At 41.4% G+C, this 17,868-nt stretch overlaps 1 protein-coding gene across 3 annotated transcripts in view; it reads right to left on the bottom strand.

The window, feature by feature from the left end:
• SACM1L (SAC1 like phosphatidylinositide phosphatase) overlaps positions 1-17,868 on the bottom strand; it is a 65,991-nt gene that overhangs the window by 47,769 nt on the left and 354 nt on the right. For all 3 annotated transcript variants that reach the window (XM_008071393.2, XM_021719206.1, XM_008071394.2), the window contains exon 2: positions 3,041-3,138. In XM_008071393.2, the coding sequence (XP_008069584.1) occupies positions 3,041-3,138 (98 nt within the window). The remainder of the gene's footprint in view (positions 1-3,040; positions 3,139-17,868) is intronic.

Consider the following 17,868-nt stretch of genomic DNA (forward strand, 5'->3'; position numbering starts at 1 on the left):
AGCTCAAGGCTGTGGTAGCAGTGAACGTACCACTGCACTCCAGCCTGGGCAACAGAGTGAGATTCTGATTCAAAAAAACATAAAAAAACAAAAAAATATATCCATACTAAAGCTCTTATAAGACACTAAGTTTTATCAATATGGGATAAAGTAGTAGTATAATTAAACATTAAGAGAAGTATGACAACATTGGTTAAAATCAATCAGCTACCTTGAGAGAGCAGCCACCAAGCAACAATTAGGAAATGTCACACCATAAGACTAAAACAGCTCTAATTCTATTTCATCAAAGAAAAACTATATAGAGTACTTACTAGAATAACCACATAACCAAGGAAATACATTTTATAGCCTTACTTTTCGTACACTTTATTACTCTACTGAAAATATTCTCATGTTTCACTTTACCACTCAAAGGATATTTACTGAATGCCTACTTTATAATTATTCAAATATTGTATTTTTTTTTTTTTTTGAGTTGGAGTCTCACTCTGTCGCCCAAACTGGAGTGCAGAGGCCGCTCCCGGCCACCGCAGCCTTGACCTACTGGGCTCCAGCGATCCTTCTGCCTCAGCCTTCCGATCAAATATTGTATTTTAAGAAGAAAACAAATATAGAATTCTCTCTGGAAGTGAATTTGAATTTTTATTTTTATTTATTTTTTTATTTTTATTTTTTGAGTTAGAGTCTCACTCAGTCGCCCAGACTGGAGTGCAGTGGCCACTCCCGGCCACCACAGCCTTGACCTGCTGGGCTCCGGCGATCCTTCCACCTCAGCCTTACGAGTAGTCGGAATTACAGGCACGCGCTACCACACCCGGCTGATTTTTGATTTATTGTAGAGATGAGGTTTTGCCAAGTTGCCCAGGCGGGTCTTAAACAAATAAAATATGGAATTCTAAATACGATATTACATGGTACATTTATTTGTTACCAAAATTATTTCACATTAACCTATTCAGAAATCAGATAATAGAAAAAGAAAAAAAAAAACTTTTCATACCCTAGAGAAGCAACACCAAAATATACTGGAAAGGTAGATAAAGCTTAGGAACATCATTTGCCTAGGACAGTGGTATATATTGCTTTTCCCCTATTAAATTATCACCACAGTCATGAAAATTTTCAAAACAAAAGCAATTGTTAAAATTCCACGCACTTAATGCTAAAATAAAGTTTTCACACTCAAATACCTTACATCTTAGAGCTAGAAAGGAGCTTAAACATCTAAACTTGGCCAGGTGTGCTGGCTCAAGCCTGTAATACCAGCACTTTGGGAGGCTGAGGCAAGAGGACTGCCTGAGCCCGTGGGTTTGAGACCAGCCTGGGCAACATAGCAAGAACCTGTCTCTACAATAAATCAAAAAATTGAGCCAGGCATAGTAGCGCGCACCTGTAGTTGAAGGCTGAGACAGAAGGATCGCCAAAGCCCAGCTGATCGACACTGGGGTGGCCATGAGCATGCCACTGCACTCCGACCTGGGTGACGGAGTGAGACTTCAACTCAAAAAACAAACAAAAAAAATCTAAACTTATCTTGTTAGAATAAAGATAAGGGAACAAATAAATAAATCTAGCCGAGCTTGGTGGCTCAGCCTGTAATCCCTTGCTTTGGGAGGCTGAGGTGAATGAATTGCCTGAGTCCACGGGTTCAAGACCCACCTGGGCAACTTGGCGAGACCTCATCTCTACAATAAATCAAAAAAATTAGCCAGGCATGGTAGCGCATGCCTGTAGTTCCGGCTACTTGGAAGGCTGAGGCAGAAGGATTGCCAGAGCCCAGCAAGTCGAGGCTGCAGTGGCCAGAAGCGGCCAATGCACTCCAGCCTGGGCAACAGAGTGAGACTCCAACTCAAAAAAAAAAGAAAGAATTCTGTTTTTAAATTCTTTTTTCTTTTTTTATTTTGAGTCAGAGTTTCACTCTGTCACCCAGGCTAGAGTACAGTGGCATAATCACAGCTCACCACGGCCTGATTTCTGGGGCCAAGCAGTCCTTCTGCCTCAGTTTCCCAAGTAGCTAACACTGTAGCCACCGTGCGTGGCTAATTTTTTGATTTATTGTAGAGACGAGGTCTTGCTATGTTGCCCAGGCTGGTCTTGAACTCCTGTGCTCAAGCAATCCTCTCACTGTGGCCTCCCTGAGTACTGAGATTACCAGTGTGAGCCACTGCACCCAGCCTGTTTTAAATTCTTACAGACAGTGAAAGCTACCTAAAATTTGCAAGACCATTTCTCCTTTAAAAAAAAAAAAAAAAAAAAGGAGGCCGGGCACTGTGCTATAATCCCAGCACTTTGGGAGGCTGAGAGGATCGCCTGAGCCCACAGGTTTGGGACCAGCCTGGACAACTTGGCAAGACCCTATCTCTACAATAAATCAAAAAATTAGCTGGGAATGATGGCATGTGCCTGCAATTCCAGCCACTTAGAAGGCTGAGGCAGAAGGATCACCTGAGCCCAGCAGTTTGAGGTTGCAGTGGCTGTGAATGTGCCACTGCACTCCAGCCTGGGTGACAGAGTAAGACTCCAACTCAAAAAATAAAAATTTAAAAAAAAAAAGAATAAAAAGATAACATAAAAGTAATGCATACAAATTAAATGAGAGCCGGGCGCGGTAGCTCACAGCCGTATTCCCAGCACTATGGGACGCGGGAGCAAAGAGAATTGCCTGAGTCCAGGGGTTCGAGACCAGCTTGGGCAACTTGGTGAGACCTCATCTCTACCATAAATCAAAAAATTAGCCGGGCATGGTGGCATGTGTCTGTAATTCCAGCTACTTGGAAGGCTGAGATGGAAGGATCACCTGAGCCCAGAAAGTTGAGGCTGTGGTGACCATGAGTGTGACACTGCACTGCAGCCTGGACAATAGAGTGAGTCGCCTACTCAAAAAATAATAATAATAATAATTAAATGAAGTAGCAAGAATTAAACTTTTAATAAGAAGGCACTCAGATACTGGCATACCTCTAAGTAAATTATTTTAATTATTGCAGTTTATGTATTAAATCATTCTCAAACACTTCTACATCTGGGTATAAAATACCTGCGAGGGTAACCTCTGTGGACACACGGTCAATGATAAGTACATCATCCGCTCCATCATCACAAGCTTCCACATAGAATTTTTCGGGTGTGATATGCCTAAGAAGAAACGTAAAAGCATAAAAAACTAAGCCAAATGAAAAGAAGACTTCTTAAAAAACTATAACAATTACAGCAAAGTATAAATCTGATATCATTCTCCCATCTTCTAAACAGATGAAGCATTGCTTCCTGTCCTTAAGTTCCTTGCAACTCTTCTCACTTGCATATCTACTGCTGACAAAGTTTTAATTGCTATAAAATCATCAACTTGTATGATGACCACTTATATACCTAATCCTGAATTGCACTCCACATCTTTAAAATAAAAAAATTTAAGAAACCATCAACCTGACTTACACAAGAAATTCACCATCAAATCTAGTTTATCATATTCAGTACCGTGTAGAAGGCAATGCAGCATAGTAGGAGCACAATCCACAGAACCAGACTCCCAGTGCTGTGTGACCTCAGGCAAGTTACTCATCCTCTGATTCTCCTGTTCCCTTAGCTGTACCATAAGGATAATACCAGACTTACCACATAGTACAATAAAGATTCAATGATCTAACCATTGGTAAGTCCTTCAAACATATGACTCACAGTAAGCAAGATATATTAGCTAAAAATACTAAGAAATGCTTTTTTTTTTTTAAACTGTAGAGACACTGTCTCACCAAGTTGCCCAGTTTGGTCTTGAACCCCTAGGCTCAGACAATCCTCTCACCTCCACCTCCCAAAGTGCTGGGATTGCAGCAGACATGAGTCACAGCAACTGGCTTCGAAAAATACTCAGAAATGCATTTTAAATAAAATATTTCCAGAAAATCGTTTAAAATATATTACTTTAAAATTCAAGTGTGTTTTTGTTAGAAAGGCACGTGTTCCTGAAAAAAACTTTCTCATTCTGCAAGATAAACAATAAAATAAAATAAAATAAAGAGGGTAAAAACAGGGTTGAGACAGACTACTCAAAATGTATGCAACTAGAGTCTGTTTAGACTCTAGCAAAAATAACAGTTGGCTTCTCAAGAGATAACTTAGCTCAGGCAAGCAACTTGGCATGGCTAGCAACTGACTTAGAAAATATGAAAACTTAACAGAAAAAATAAAGTGAAAATGCAAACTTGCAGGCACCAAAACAACGTAGTCTGAAGTAGAGCTCTAAGCCAATGGTTTAGGCTATTGTTAAGGTAGGCACAGTACAACCTTCCAGAAGCTGGGCAAGGCTGGGAACAGAGGCTGAATCCAGGAACTACTTTTCTTTCCCAGATACTAATCTTCATTGATAATAAACCTTGAAAGAAGTGAAAAGACTTGAAAGAATTCCTGTCTGTGCAGCAGCCAATCTGAGGACTTTTCCTTTCCTTTTCAAAATTCTCCTCCCACTTTTCTGACTCACCATACCTATGAAAAATCTTATACAAACCCACACAACCATCATGAACATCATTTCCTATTCACCGGTTGTGGATAATCTATTTGGTGTTATAGAAACATGTACTGTAGAAGACCAACTGTACTGACTATTCTTGACTATACAAGGGGGGACTCCCAAAATCCTAGAATTTATTTATAAAAAATTGTGTATTTATTCTTAAATATTTAAACTTCAGTCACCTTCAAAATACTCTGTTTGATGCAATATACCTATCAAGATGCTTTTCCCACGGCTCAATATCATTTCTGAACCCATCGATTTTGATGCCTTTTAGTGCTTCTGCTCTTTTTTTGTTTTGCCTCTTCCACATCGGCAAAACCTTTCTCTTTCAGGACTTTTTTCAACCCACAAACAAAAAAAAAGTCGCTCAGGGCAAGATCAGGTGAATAGGAAGGGTGGGGCACAGAGGTTATACCACTGTTGGTCAAAAACTGCTGAACACTCAGTGCAGTGTGGGCCAGTGCTTTGTCATGGTGGATGAACCAGTCACTTGTTTGCCATAACTTGGGACACTTCTGCAAATCCTGACACAACCTTCTCAAAACTTCGAGATAAAAACTCTGGTTGACCATGTGAGCCAGAGGAACAAATTCCGAGTATACTAGAAGGGGCCTGTCTTCCAAAAGGTAATTCTGGGTTTTTTGGGGGGTGTCCCCCCCCATACGTTATGTAAGGAATAATTAACCCTTAATTATCCAGATAGCATTTACATCCTTTTATGGTTTATCTGTAACTAACTTGTTAATATTGGGCTAGTTTCCTTCATTATGTTAAGTGAATGAAGATCCATATTAACCAAAATACAACAAAGAAAGCACATCTGCCTTAAATATAGCAATCTTCAATTCAACCTAAACATCAGTTCCTCCCTTTTTAACTACTGAATAGTATTCTATTGTGTGAATATATCACAATTTGTTGAACCATTCATTTGTTAATAGCTACTTGAGTCATTTCCGATTTGGGGTTATTATAAATAAAGTTCTAGGAACATTCTTCTTCAAGTCTTAAGGCAGACACATGCATTCATTTCTCTTGGGTAACTACTAAAACTAGAGCTGGGCATGGTGGCTCATGCTTGTGATGCCAGCACTTTGGAGGCTGAGGTGGCAGGATCACTTGAGCCCGGAAGTTCAAGACCAGCCTGGGCAAAATAGCGAGACATCGTCTCCACAAAAAAATTAAAAAATTAGCCAGGCATGGTATATATGCCTGTAGTCCCAGCTACTTGGGAGGCTGAGGCAGAAGGATTGCCTGAGCCTGGGCTACAGAGTACGACTCTAACTCAAAAACAAAACAAAATAAAAGTGCAACAGCTGGATCACAAGTCATATGTATGTTTAACCGTACAGGAAGGGAGAAAAGAGAGGGACTTACAGGCATTAGGAAAAATTTCAGGGTGACAGATGTGTTCACTAATACAGGTGATGGTTTCATGGTGTAAAAATATACCAAAATTCATCAAACTGTACACCTTAATATGTGCAGTATACCAGCTAAACGTCAATAAAGCCATAAAAATAAAACAAAGCAAGAGGCTTCTTCCAAAAAGAAAAGAAATATGAAGAACTTCCAGACTATCTACTCATTGTAGGGTAGTTATCTCTATCTAGTCTTACATTTTTTAAAAAAATCCTACCAGTATCATTTTTCTCAGACATGGAAACGGCAACACAGAAATCCATATGGAAACATAAATGATCATGAATAACCAAAACAATCCTCAGCAAAAGAAACAAAGTGGGAGGTAGCACACTTACAGACTTTAAACTTTATTATAAGGCTATAATAATCAAAACAGCAGGGTATTGGTACTAGAACAGGCATACAGACCAATGGAACAGGATAGAGATTCCAGAAGCAAACTTCAATTTCTCAAACCAACTCATCTTCGACAAAGCCTCCGCTGAAAACCATGGGGAGAGGAGAACTTATTCATTAATTATGGCGATGGGAAAACTGGCTGATCACATGCAGAAGAATGAAACAGGACCCCTACCTATCACCATACACAAAAATCAACTCTAAATGAATCAAAGACCTAAACATAAAACTTCAAACTGTAAGAATCTTAGAAAATGCAGAAGACATCCTTATGGAAATTGGAACTGTCAACCAATTCCTGATCAAAACCCCAAGTGCCCATGCCATAAGAGATAAGATAGACAAGTGGGTCCTCATCAAACTGAAAAGCTTCTGTAAAGCAAAAGAAACCATTAAGAGTGCGGGAAGACACTGGGGAAAAATATTTGCCAACTGCATATCTGACAAAGCCTAACTCAAACGTGTCAAGAGGAAAAAAAACAGCCCTATTAAAAAGTGGGCAAAAGATATATACAGACACTTCTCAAAAGAAGACATATGAGCACCCAACAGATACATGAAAAAATGCTCAGCCTCACTAATCATCAAAGAAATGCAAAAATCAAAACCACACTGAGATACCACCCAACTCAAGGCAGGATGGCCATCATCAACAACTCAGAAAACAATAGATGCTGGAGAGGATGCAGAGAAGAGGGAATACTTCTACACTGTTGGTAGGATTGCAAACTAGTACAACCTCTGTGGAAAACAGTGTGGTGATTTCTAAAAGATCTAAAAATTGACCTTCCCTATGACCCAGTAACCCCCATTCTGGGAATACACCTGGAGGAACTAAAATCACTCTGTGAAAAAGATACGCACACATGCATGTTTACTGCAGCATTATTCACAATTGCAAAATCATGGAACCAACAGTGCTGCTCATCGAAAGTGGACTGGATTAAAAAAATGTGGTACTTTACATGACGGAATATTATGCAGCCATAAAGAAGGACAAAATTATAAACTTCACAGCAACTTGGATGGACTTAGAGTCTATGATACTCACTGATCTATTACAGAAACAAAGAACTGAGTACCACATGTTCTCACTCATAAGCAGACCCTGAACAATTATCCTAATACTGTAAGAAAGGGACTGGCAGTAGTGGGAAACTGCAGGGGGGGGAGGCGGCGGCACACTTCATTAATAAGGGTACCTGATCTCAAACCAGGTGAAGCAGGGACCAAAGTGAGGCCCAAACTTTACCTGTACAATGACCTGTATACCTAACCCTAAATTGTACTCCACATCTTTAAAATAAAAATTTTTTTAAGCCGGGCTTGGTGGCTCAGCCTGTAATCCCGCGCCTTTGGGAGGTTGAGGTGAGTGGATTGCCTGAGCCCGCGGGTTTGAGACCTGCCTGGGCAGCAAGACCTCATCTCTACAATAAATCAAAAAATCAGCCGGGCGTGGTAGCACATGCCTGTAATTCCGGCTACTTGGAAGGGTGAGGCGGAAGGATCGCAGGAGCCCAGCAGGTTGAGGCTGCAGTGGCCAGGAGCGTGCCACTGCACTCCAGTCTGGGCGACAGAGTGAGACTCCAACTCAAAGAAAAAAAAAACCTGTCATTTTTCACCATACTACAGTACTAGTATTTGAAGACATCATCCTTTGGTAAGCTAGCACAGATACATTGTTGTGTTTGAAACAGATCCTGGTCAGTCAAGAAAACACTGTTACTTAAACTTATTTTAAGAAAACAAAAATGTGGCCAGGCACAGTGGCTCACACCTGTAATCCCAGCACCTTGGGAGGCAGAGGCGAGAGGACTGCCTGAGACCAGGGGTTCAAGACCAGTCTGGGGTACATGGCAAGACCTCATCTCGAAATAAATCAAAAAATTAGTCAGATATGATGGCACACACTTGTGGTTCCAGCTACTTGGAAGGATCACCTGAGCTGAGCGGGTTGAGGCTGCGGTGGCTGTGAGTGTGCCACTGTACTCCAGTTTGGGTGACAGAGTGAGACTCCTACTCAAAAAAAAGAAAAAGAAAGAAAAAAAATGTAAGCTTTAGTTCAATAAAATTTAAAGACTTTCCAATAAAAATGATTTTTAAAAAGTTACATTACCTAGAAACCCAAACACTAGGTATCTAAAAATTTATTTGAGGGAAGGATCTCATTCTGCTGCCAGGCTCAGCTTTCTCTCCACCAAAAAGAGATAACTGATAGATGAAGGTAAATGAGAGAATACACATGATGCGCCCAGCACTAAGAGGAGAGTGCATGACATAGAGGCATGGTTATTATTCTACTAAATGGCCTCACACCACTGAGTTTTAATGTTTTGTTTGTTTTTGTTTTTATATTTCCACTATCTCTAGTTTTTTGACAAAGCCATCACCATTGCTCCTATTTGGCTGCTTTAGTTTTACATCTAAGTCAAAGTTATAAGCTTCAGATAAGGTCTGGGGCAGTTACAAGTTTTGACCCCAGAGTCAAGTTCATGGGTTTTATTACATCCATTCATTTCACACTACTCAGAGGCCTACGTTCTTCTAAGTTTACCTCTGTATTTGGGGGTTGCCACAATTTATTTCTCCAGATAAATGATATGTTACTTCTTCAATAACTAATGTTATTTTTAATATAAAAAGATGATTATTTACCATACAATCTCAGAAATCAAATCCTCCATTTTTAATATAATGTGCAAAAACACGAAGCTTGCATCTCAATGTTTGCCCTCAACAGCTTATCCTTCTTACATTGACAGCCTGTATCTATATAAATGCATTTAAACTTCTCATCTGTAAAACCTTGACAATGAAAATACATTTGAATGAAATCAATAAATGGAAAAGTCATATATGTTTCCATATACAAATTTGAGTTTGTAACTTAACAGAGACATTTCAGTCAGTGATAAAATATTTATTGTAGAATCAAGTATTTATAAAAGCAGACATGCAGCTCCCCCCCACAAACAAAAAAACCCTATCCTCATTATAAGCAATTAAAAAGTTTTGCCCAAGCCGGGCTCAGTGGCTCAGCCTGTAATCCCGTGCCTTTGGGAGGCTGAGGTGAGTGGATTGCCTGAGCCCGCGGGTTCGAGACCCGCCTGGGCAGCGAGACCTCATCTCTACAATAAATCAAAAAATCAGCCGGGCGTGGTAGCGCATACCTGTAATTCCGGCTACTCAGAAGGCTGAGGCGGAAGGATTGCCAGAGCCTAGCAGGTCGAGGCTGCAGTGGCCGGAAGCGGCCACTGCACTCCAGTCTGGGCGACAGAGTAAGACTCCAACTCAAAAAAAAAAAAAAGTGTTGCCCAACTTGGTTTTTACATTTAAAACTGATTTGAGCCAGGTTTGGTGGCTCAGTCTGTAATCCCAGCACTTTGGGAGGCTGAGGTAAGTGGATTGCCTGAGCCCGCAGGTTCGAGACCTGCCTGGGTAATTTGGCGAGACCTCATCTCTACAATAAATTAAAAATTAGTCGGGCGTGATAGCGCACGCCTGTAGTTCCAGCTACTTGGAAGGCTGAGGCGGAAGGATCGCCGGAACCAGGCACAGTGGCTAATGCCAGTAATCCCAGCACTTTGCGAAGCAGAGGTGGGAGGACTGTTTGAGCCCAGGAGTTCAAGTTTTGAAACCAGCCTCGGCAACACAGCGAGATCTCACCTCTACAAAAAAATCAAAAAATTAGCCAGGCAGATTGGTACATGGGAGACTGAGGTGGAAGCCTGAACCCAGGAGTTTGAGGCTGCAGTGAGCTGTGATCATGCTACTGCTCTTTAACCTGGGTGACAGAGAGTAAGACCCAACTCAAAAATAAAAGGCTGAGGTGGAAGGATCGCCAGAGCCCAGCAGGTCAAGGCTGTAGTGGCCGGGAGCGGCCACTGCACTCCAGTCTGGGCGACAGAGTGAGACTCCAACTCAAAAAAAAAAAGAATTACCATATGATCCAACAAGTTCACTTCTGGATATATACTCAAAATAAATGAAAGTAGGGTCTCAAAGAGATATTTGTACACCCATGTCCACAGCAGTATTATTCACAACAGCCAAAAAGATGGAAGCAACCTAAGTATCCATCGACATGTGAACAGATAAACAAAATATGGCATAAATATATAATGGAATATTATCCAGTCTTTAAAAGGAAGGAAATTCTGGCACAGGCTACAACATGAATGAACTTTGAAGACAGTATGCTAAGTAAAATAAACCAGTCACAAAACGACAAATACTATATGACTCCACTTATATGAGGCAGTTAGTGTAATCAAATTCATAGAGACAGAAATAGAATGGCAGTGCCGGGTGGGGGGATAGAGAAATGAGGAATTGTTTAATGGATACAGAGTTTAGTTTTACAAGATGAAAAGAGTTCTGGAGATGGATGGTAGTAACGGTTGTACAACAATGAGAATGTGCTTAATGTCCCTGAACCAACTTTAAAATGGTTAAGGAGATAAACTTTATGCTATGTATATTTTACCACAATTAAAAAAAATTATTTGCATAGAGCATGGTGACGGTCATGTCATAAAACTGCAGCAAGAACATATTTCCTAAAAATCTTACATAAAGAAATAAATCAAGGGCTGGGCCCAACAGCTCATGCCTATAATCCTAGCACTTTGGGAGGCCAAGGCAGGAGGAATGCTTGAGTCCAGGAGTTCCTGACCCCCATGGGTAACATAGCAAGACATGACTATACAAAAAAATTTTTTAATTAGGCAGGCTTGTTGGCATAAGTCTATAGTCTTAGTTACTCAAGAGGCTATGGCAGGAGGATCACTTGAGCCCAGGAGTTCAAAGTCACAGTGAGGTATGATTGTGCCACTGCATTCCAGCCTGGGCAACAGAGCAAGACCCTGTCTCTAAAAATGACAACTACAAAAAAGGAATTACATCAAGGTCTTAATGATCAAATTTAATTTATCTCTAGGCATAACATTTTACTAGATTTGATCAGCAAAAAGTAAGAATTTAACAAAGAAGGGTTCCCTGAGCCTAGTACAATCTTATGTAGAAGGTGATTCTACCACCCCTCATTCATCTTCCCTTTGGGTTCTGACGGTGTCCGCCTCATTAAGTCCCTCCTTGGTTGACTCTCCCATAGCTCAGGTTCATCACAGACTCCCCAGGGGCCCAACCCAGTCCCCAATTCAGCTGATGTTTCTAGAAAAACAATTCATTCCAATTCCATCTTCTTTCTCAAAACCTCAAGGTCCCAACTACTTTCTATTCCCCGAACGACCTAAAATCCATTCTTTCTAACAACCAGACCTCTTCATAGGACCAGGTCTAAAATCTACCTTATCTGAAGTTCTAAACCAAAGCACAACCTTCTAGAGCCCTCCAAAGAATGGTCATCTACCATCATGCTCTGGTACTCACAGCCCTAAATTCTCTCAGAGTACATAAAAACTACCAGGACAGTTGGTTAAATTTGCAGGTTCCCAGGCCCCATTCCCAGAGAATGCCTGGAATATGCATTTAAAACAAGCAGACCAAGTGATCTGATTCAGCTTAGCACCAACCTAGGTTCTCTAGCCTGACCTGTTACCCAACGATGTCTTTGGATACAAACCCTGCATCGTCTGTGCCCAAATTTATGAGGATAATCTTAGCTGCCCTATGCCTTCTCTCCATTGGGAGAGTTAAATAATCTGTGAATAATCTGATTGTTCACTGTACTGAATAGGTCCCCCACTTATGTACAAGGGGGGACCCAGAAAAAAATGAATTATCCTTTGGAGGATGGACCCCTTGTAGTACAGGCTTCCCCCATTAGCTAAGTGTTCTAGAAACCATCGGCATCAGTGTACCAGCTAGAATTGTTATGAGAAGCTGTACATGGCTTCAGTCAATTTTTCTATGGCAAACACATGACTGGTTCTTCCGCCATGACAATGTACCTGCCCACACTGCGTTGAGTGTTCAGCGGTTGTTGACCAAAAATGGTATCACCCCTGTGCCCTACCCTCCCCCTTCACCAAATCTCTCCCCAAGCGACTTTTTTTGTTTCCCCAATAAAAAAGACTCAAAGGGAAACTTTTTGCTGACGTAGAGGAGATAAAACAAAAAACAGCAGAAGCACTAAAAGGCATCAAAAACTGACAAGTTAAAAAACTGAGCCGGGTTCAGTGGCTCAGCCTGTAATCCCGTGCCTTTGGGAGGCTGAGGTGAGTGGATTGCCTGAGCCCGCGGGTTCGAGACCCGCCTGGGCAGCGAGACCTCATCTCAACAATAAATCAAAAAATCAGCCGGGCATGGTAGCGCATGCCTGTAATTCCGGCTACTTGGGAGGCTGAGATGGAAGGATCGCCGGAACCCAGCAGGTCGAGGCTGCGATGGCCAGGAGCGGCCACGGCACTCCAGTCTGGGCGACAGAGTGAGACTCCGACTCAAAAATAAATAAATAAATAAAAATAAATAAATGTTTTGAGTAACAGAAAAAAGTATCTTGATAGATGTCCTGCAACAAATGGAGAGTCCTTGAGGGTGACTGAGGTTTAAACATGTAAGAATAAATACACAATTTTTTATAAATAAATTCCAGGGGGTTTTGGGTTTGCCCTTGTATGTCTTCCTTACAATGTAGCTTAGGTTATATCTGTTCTCAGGGTTGTCTCATATCTGCCCTGACTGACCTCACAGCAATGAGAATCTTTTAAGAAGAAAGACAACTTCCTGAGGAAACAGCATTCTTCAGAGGCATGCTGATTTAGTATCTAAAGGATCCCCTGCCTTACATGAGGTTTCAACTGACTTTAAAAAAGAAAATCAATTTAAAAAGAAGAAAAAACATGTGTAACCAAAAATGCATTTATATTATAATTGTTTTGCAATTTCACATTTATCATTGTCTGACATTATATATGCTTACAAAAATGACTTTTAAAAAAAAGAAGTTGCAACATAAATTATTTAGAACTGCCTGGAAATTTAAAAGGTATACGTTTTAAATTCTAAGTAAATCAATATTGTATTTTCCATATTAAGCATCCATATGGACATGCCAACTATCTTTGATTATAAATGACTCATTTCAATACCTGGCATGTCTGAAGACTAAGGCGAGAGTGGTCTGATAAGAAAAGAAAGGTAACTTGAATAATGCACTGTAATGGAAAGCTCACTGGATTGTGGACCAGCTGTGTTCCAAGACCAGCTCTGCCACTGCCTGGCTGTACAATCCGACTGTGTGGCCAAGGGCAATTACTTGACTGTCTTCAACAATGACAGAGGCTATATATCAGCCTATGACCTATTTGAGGCACTGGGAAGACAATAACATACATGAAATGACTTAAACTGTGGCTGCTTCAGAAGAATACATTCCAAATTATTCCAGACTGTGTTCTTTTTGAAGTGCTGGTAGACAATCTATACTGGAAAGTTCCTCCCTCTCATTTATTCGGGTAATTCACTGAGGTACTGCTCTGAGCAAGGCTTTATGCTAGGTACTAAGGAAGACTAGAGAAGAAATAAATGCTAAGGTGTCTCTAATACGTTCTAGATATTTGCAATCTGGCTGAAGAAACAAAGTACAGTTATGCATCATGTAAATTTTCAGTCAACAGACAACATACATGACGGTGGTCCCATTAGTTTATAATACCATATTTTTACTGTACCTCTTCTACGTTTATATATTTATACAGACACAAATCCTCACCATTGTGTTACAGCTGTCTACAGTATTCAGTATAATAACTTGCTGTACAGGTTTGTAGCCTAGAGCCACATGTTATACCATACAGCTTAGGTATGTTGTGGGCTATACTATCTAAGTTTGTGTAATTACACTCTGATGTTTGCACAATGAAACTGCCTAACACTACATTTCTCAAAACATATCCCCATCATTAAGCAACGCAGGACTGTATACTGTATAATTATTTCACTTCCAGGTGACAAAGTGAGTAGTTCAAACAGTACTAAGGACTGATTATTCTAGCTTTCAGTCTCTTGTCCATGAGAAAGTAAATGCACTGTAAATCAATCCTAAGAGACAGAATGTGTAAGTCATATGGACATTTGGTGTCTAATCCCTGTGACAATAATTTCTCATTGTTGACCTTAAAGACTGTGACTGCAACTCAGTAAAGGAAAAAGATGTGGAAAGAAAAGTCTTCTCAAAGAAGGTGTCTATAAAGTACACTGAGTACTTCATCTAAACTCCCTTTCAAACTTTACAATCCTGTGAGGTATTACCATTCTCATTTTTACAGTTGAAAAACCAATTCAAAGGAGTTAAGTACCATGGCCAGGACACAAAGCAAGTAGCAAGGTTAAGATCGGAATCCAAGGCTATTCTCACTGAAAAAGAAAAAAAAAAAAACCAAACAAACAAAAACCTGAGATCTTTTTGGCTTCACCATGGATGTGATCAGTATATAAAAGAGTAAAGAGGAAGAAGCCATTCTGGGTAGAAGGATCAAAATAAGCCCAGGATGAAGCCAGAAGAGGGTGAGCCAAGTCTGGGCGAAGGGGGAAAGAAAGCATTAGAAAGTTACAGGAAATAAAGTTAGGGCACAGATAATAGAGACTAGAATACAGATGGCTAAGAAATGTGAGCTTGATTCTATGGATCAATAAGATGAAAATGAAAATTGTAAGCAGGAAACCAGGACATTAGAAAGTAGAACACTTCAGCAGGGCAGAGTTCAGTGAACTGGAGAAAGAGTATGGCATAATGTAGTACAAATTATTATCTAAAATCCCAAGCAAGCCGGGTTTGCCGGGTGTGGGGTGTGCACACCACAGTCCCAGCGGCTGGGGCAGGAGGCTCACTTGAACCCAGGAGTTCGAGGCTGCAGTGAGCCATGATCTTGCCACTGTGTACTACAGCCTAGGCAACAGTGAGGCCCTATCGCAAAAACACACAAAAACATGTATTTCAACATTTAAATAAATACTGTGGCAATTCTTTTGTAGTAAAATAACCAAACTATCTCTTTCATATGTATCTTTCTTAAAATACATCTCTAAACTGGGGCATGGTGACTCACTCCTGTAATCTCAGCACTCTGGGAGGCTGAGGCAGGAGGATTGCCTGAGCCCACGGGTTTAAGACCAGCCTGGGCAACATGGCAAGACTTCATCTCTACAATAAATCAAAAAATTAGCTGGGTGTAGTGACACACAGCTGTAGTTCCAGTTACTTGGAAGGTTGAGGTAGAAGGATCACCTGAGCCCAGCAGGTCAAGGCTGCAGTGACCGTGAGCATGCCACTGCACTCCAGCCTGGGTGACAGAGTGAGACTCCGGTTCAAAAAAAGACAAAAACAAAAAACACATCTCTAGGCACATTTTTTTTAAATGGCTACTATGTCCTACCAGTTCTTACATGAGCCAGAAACCAACTCCACCTCCAAATACATTCAAAAAAAGAATATTCCTTAGGACAGAGGTCACATTTTAAAACCTTCAACAGTAGGCCTCAGAGCAGGAACGGTCAGAAAGAAGGAATAAAAACAGACATTCATCCTGAAATCCCGCGCCTTTGGGAGGCTGAGGTGAGTGGATTGCCTGAGCCCGCGGGTTCAAGACCTGCCTGGGCAGCGAGACCTCATCACTACAATGAATCAAAAACTCAGCCGGGCGTGGTAGCGCATGCCTGTATTCCGGCTACTTGGAAGGCTGAGGCGAAAAGATCTCTGGAGCCCAGCAGGTCGAGGCTGCGGTGGCCGGGAGCAGCCACTGCACTCCAGTCTGAGCGACAGAGTGAGACTCCAACTCAAAAAAAAAAAACAGACATTCCAACTCATAAACTCCTTGATAAATAAAAGCAAAGTTGTAAAAAAGTTCTTCACATTCTAAGAAGCACTTTTGGGGGGGGGGAATGGGGTGTTTCAGAGTGACAAACTAGAGAATGACTTTCACATTTCACAGATTTACTTTTTCACCCAAACTAATTTATAGTTTCCACTTCTCACAAAAATCAATACTCCTTCATTCTCACGACTTGAGGGCCAATTTCCATTTTCTTTTATGGCTAGAGAGGGGTTTTGTTTGTTTTGAAATCTGGACTGGTTAAATTTAGTGCCTTGGCAGCTCAAAAACAATCATAATTCTCAAGTTCTCCATCCTATTCAATCTTTGTCACACCAAAATTCAACTGTATCCTGTAACCAAATGCTAAGCAGCATCAAGCCAAGGCTCCACATTGCTTAAACACATTTGAGAACTGGGGCAGGATCACATTAAACCCTTCAGTGCCTATCAGGTAGACAATAACCTAATTAGCCCGCAGAGTCCATGTGATGGTGGTCCAGCCAGAAACCTAGTCATAGACATTTCCTTCAACTCTTTCACCAACAGGGTGACCACCTTGAAAGGAACTGGTAGAGAATAAGCAAAGGTGAAGAGTAAAGTGTGGAGGAAGAGTAAAATATGTATACCTGGGGTTTTCAAAGAGCATTACAGTAAGCATGCGCAGCAAAGGGGTGGACCGTAGAAAAAGAAATCATCATCCTTTTTGCAAAGTATATGATGTGGAGTAGATTACCTCTCTCTCAATTTTGCACCCCTAACTTTACACTGAACCTTTTAGAAAGCTATTTATGAACTTGAGGTCTGGGGAACATAAGAAATGCCCAAACCGCATTCTGATGTCCTCATTTCCCTGCAAGGGAAATGTGATACCTATGCCTAAGTACTAAGACATTTTAACTTATATAGAGATGGATACATGTCTCATCAATTACGTTTGCTATTGCTATTCCTACCAAAGACATTCCTAGACTGTGGGCATCAGATTTTCAGACAGCCTAGAGGTAAAGCATTAAACTTGAAGTAAATGGAACAAGTGTAGACGCTGATGGCTTAAAATATTAAGGGAAACGCATACACGTTGCTATTTTTTCCAAGACAAGCCGAAGCCCTTACAAACACCTACTTTACAACTCAACAACCAGAGCCTATCTCTCAAAGCCTCAAGAACTTGGATTTACCAAAAAGTCAATTTGCAGAGCCAAAATTTTCGAGACTCGCCTCTGGCTGTCATCGTACACTTAAGAACCTACTTTATGCTGGAGCTGTATAAAATCTAAACCAAAGTAAATTCCTTCAGGACCTTAAGAGTACTGACTGTACGTGAAATTGTTTCTGCACCCTAAAGAGTGGTCAGGGAGGCTTGGACGGCCAGACAGACTGCAGCCAAGAAAGGTCTGCTGATTCGTAGGTAGGCTCTAGAGTGCTTCTGTGGGTCCATTAAACAAGAGAAGACTACTCTATTTCCCTGTTAAGTCACTCGGATAAATTCAGCTACCACCTCTCCAAAGAAAGCGGGGGAAAGCACGCCCTGAAGGGCCGCATCACCCCGACGCCGGGTCGCTGGAGGTCAGTCTGCAGCCTCGCTCTGCCGCCGCGAGCGCTGAGGCCGAGCCGGGCGGAGTCACGAAGGAGAGCCCGTCGCTCCCCGGCCAGTGGCCACTCGGGCGAGGCCTTGCAGAGGCCGCGGCGGACGAGGAAGAACGGTAAGCGCGGGGCTCCCCACGCCCGATCCTCCCCGGGACCCGGGAA

Source organism: Carlito syrichta, unplaced genomic scaffold, assembly GCF_000164805.1.
Source record: "Carlito syrichta isolate Samal-C Ts95f unplaced genomic scaffold, Tarsius_syrichta-2.0.1 Scaffold314306, whole genome shotgun sequence".
In the NCBI taxonomy this organism is placed as follows: Eukaryota; Metazoa; Chordata; class Mammalia; order Primates; family Tarsiidae; genus Carlito; species Carlito syrichta.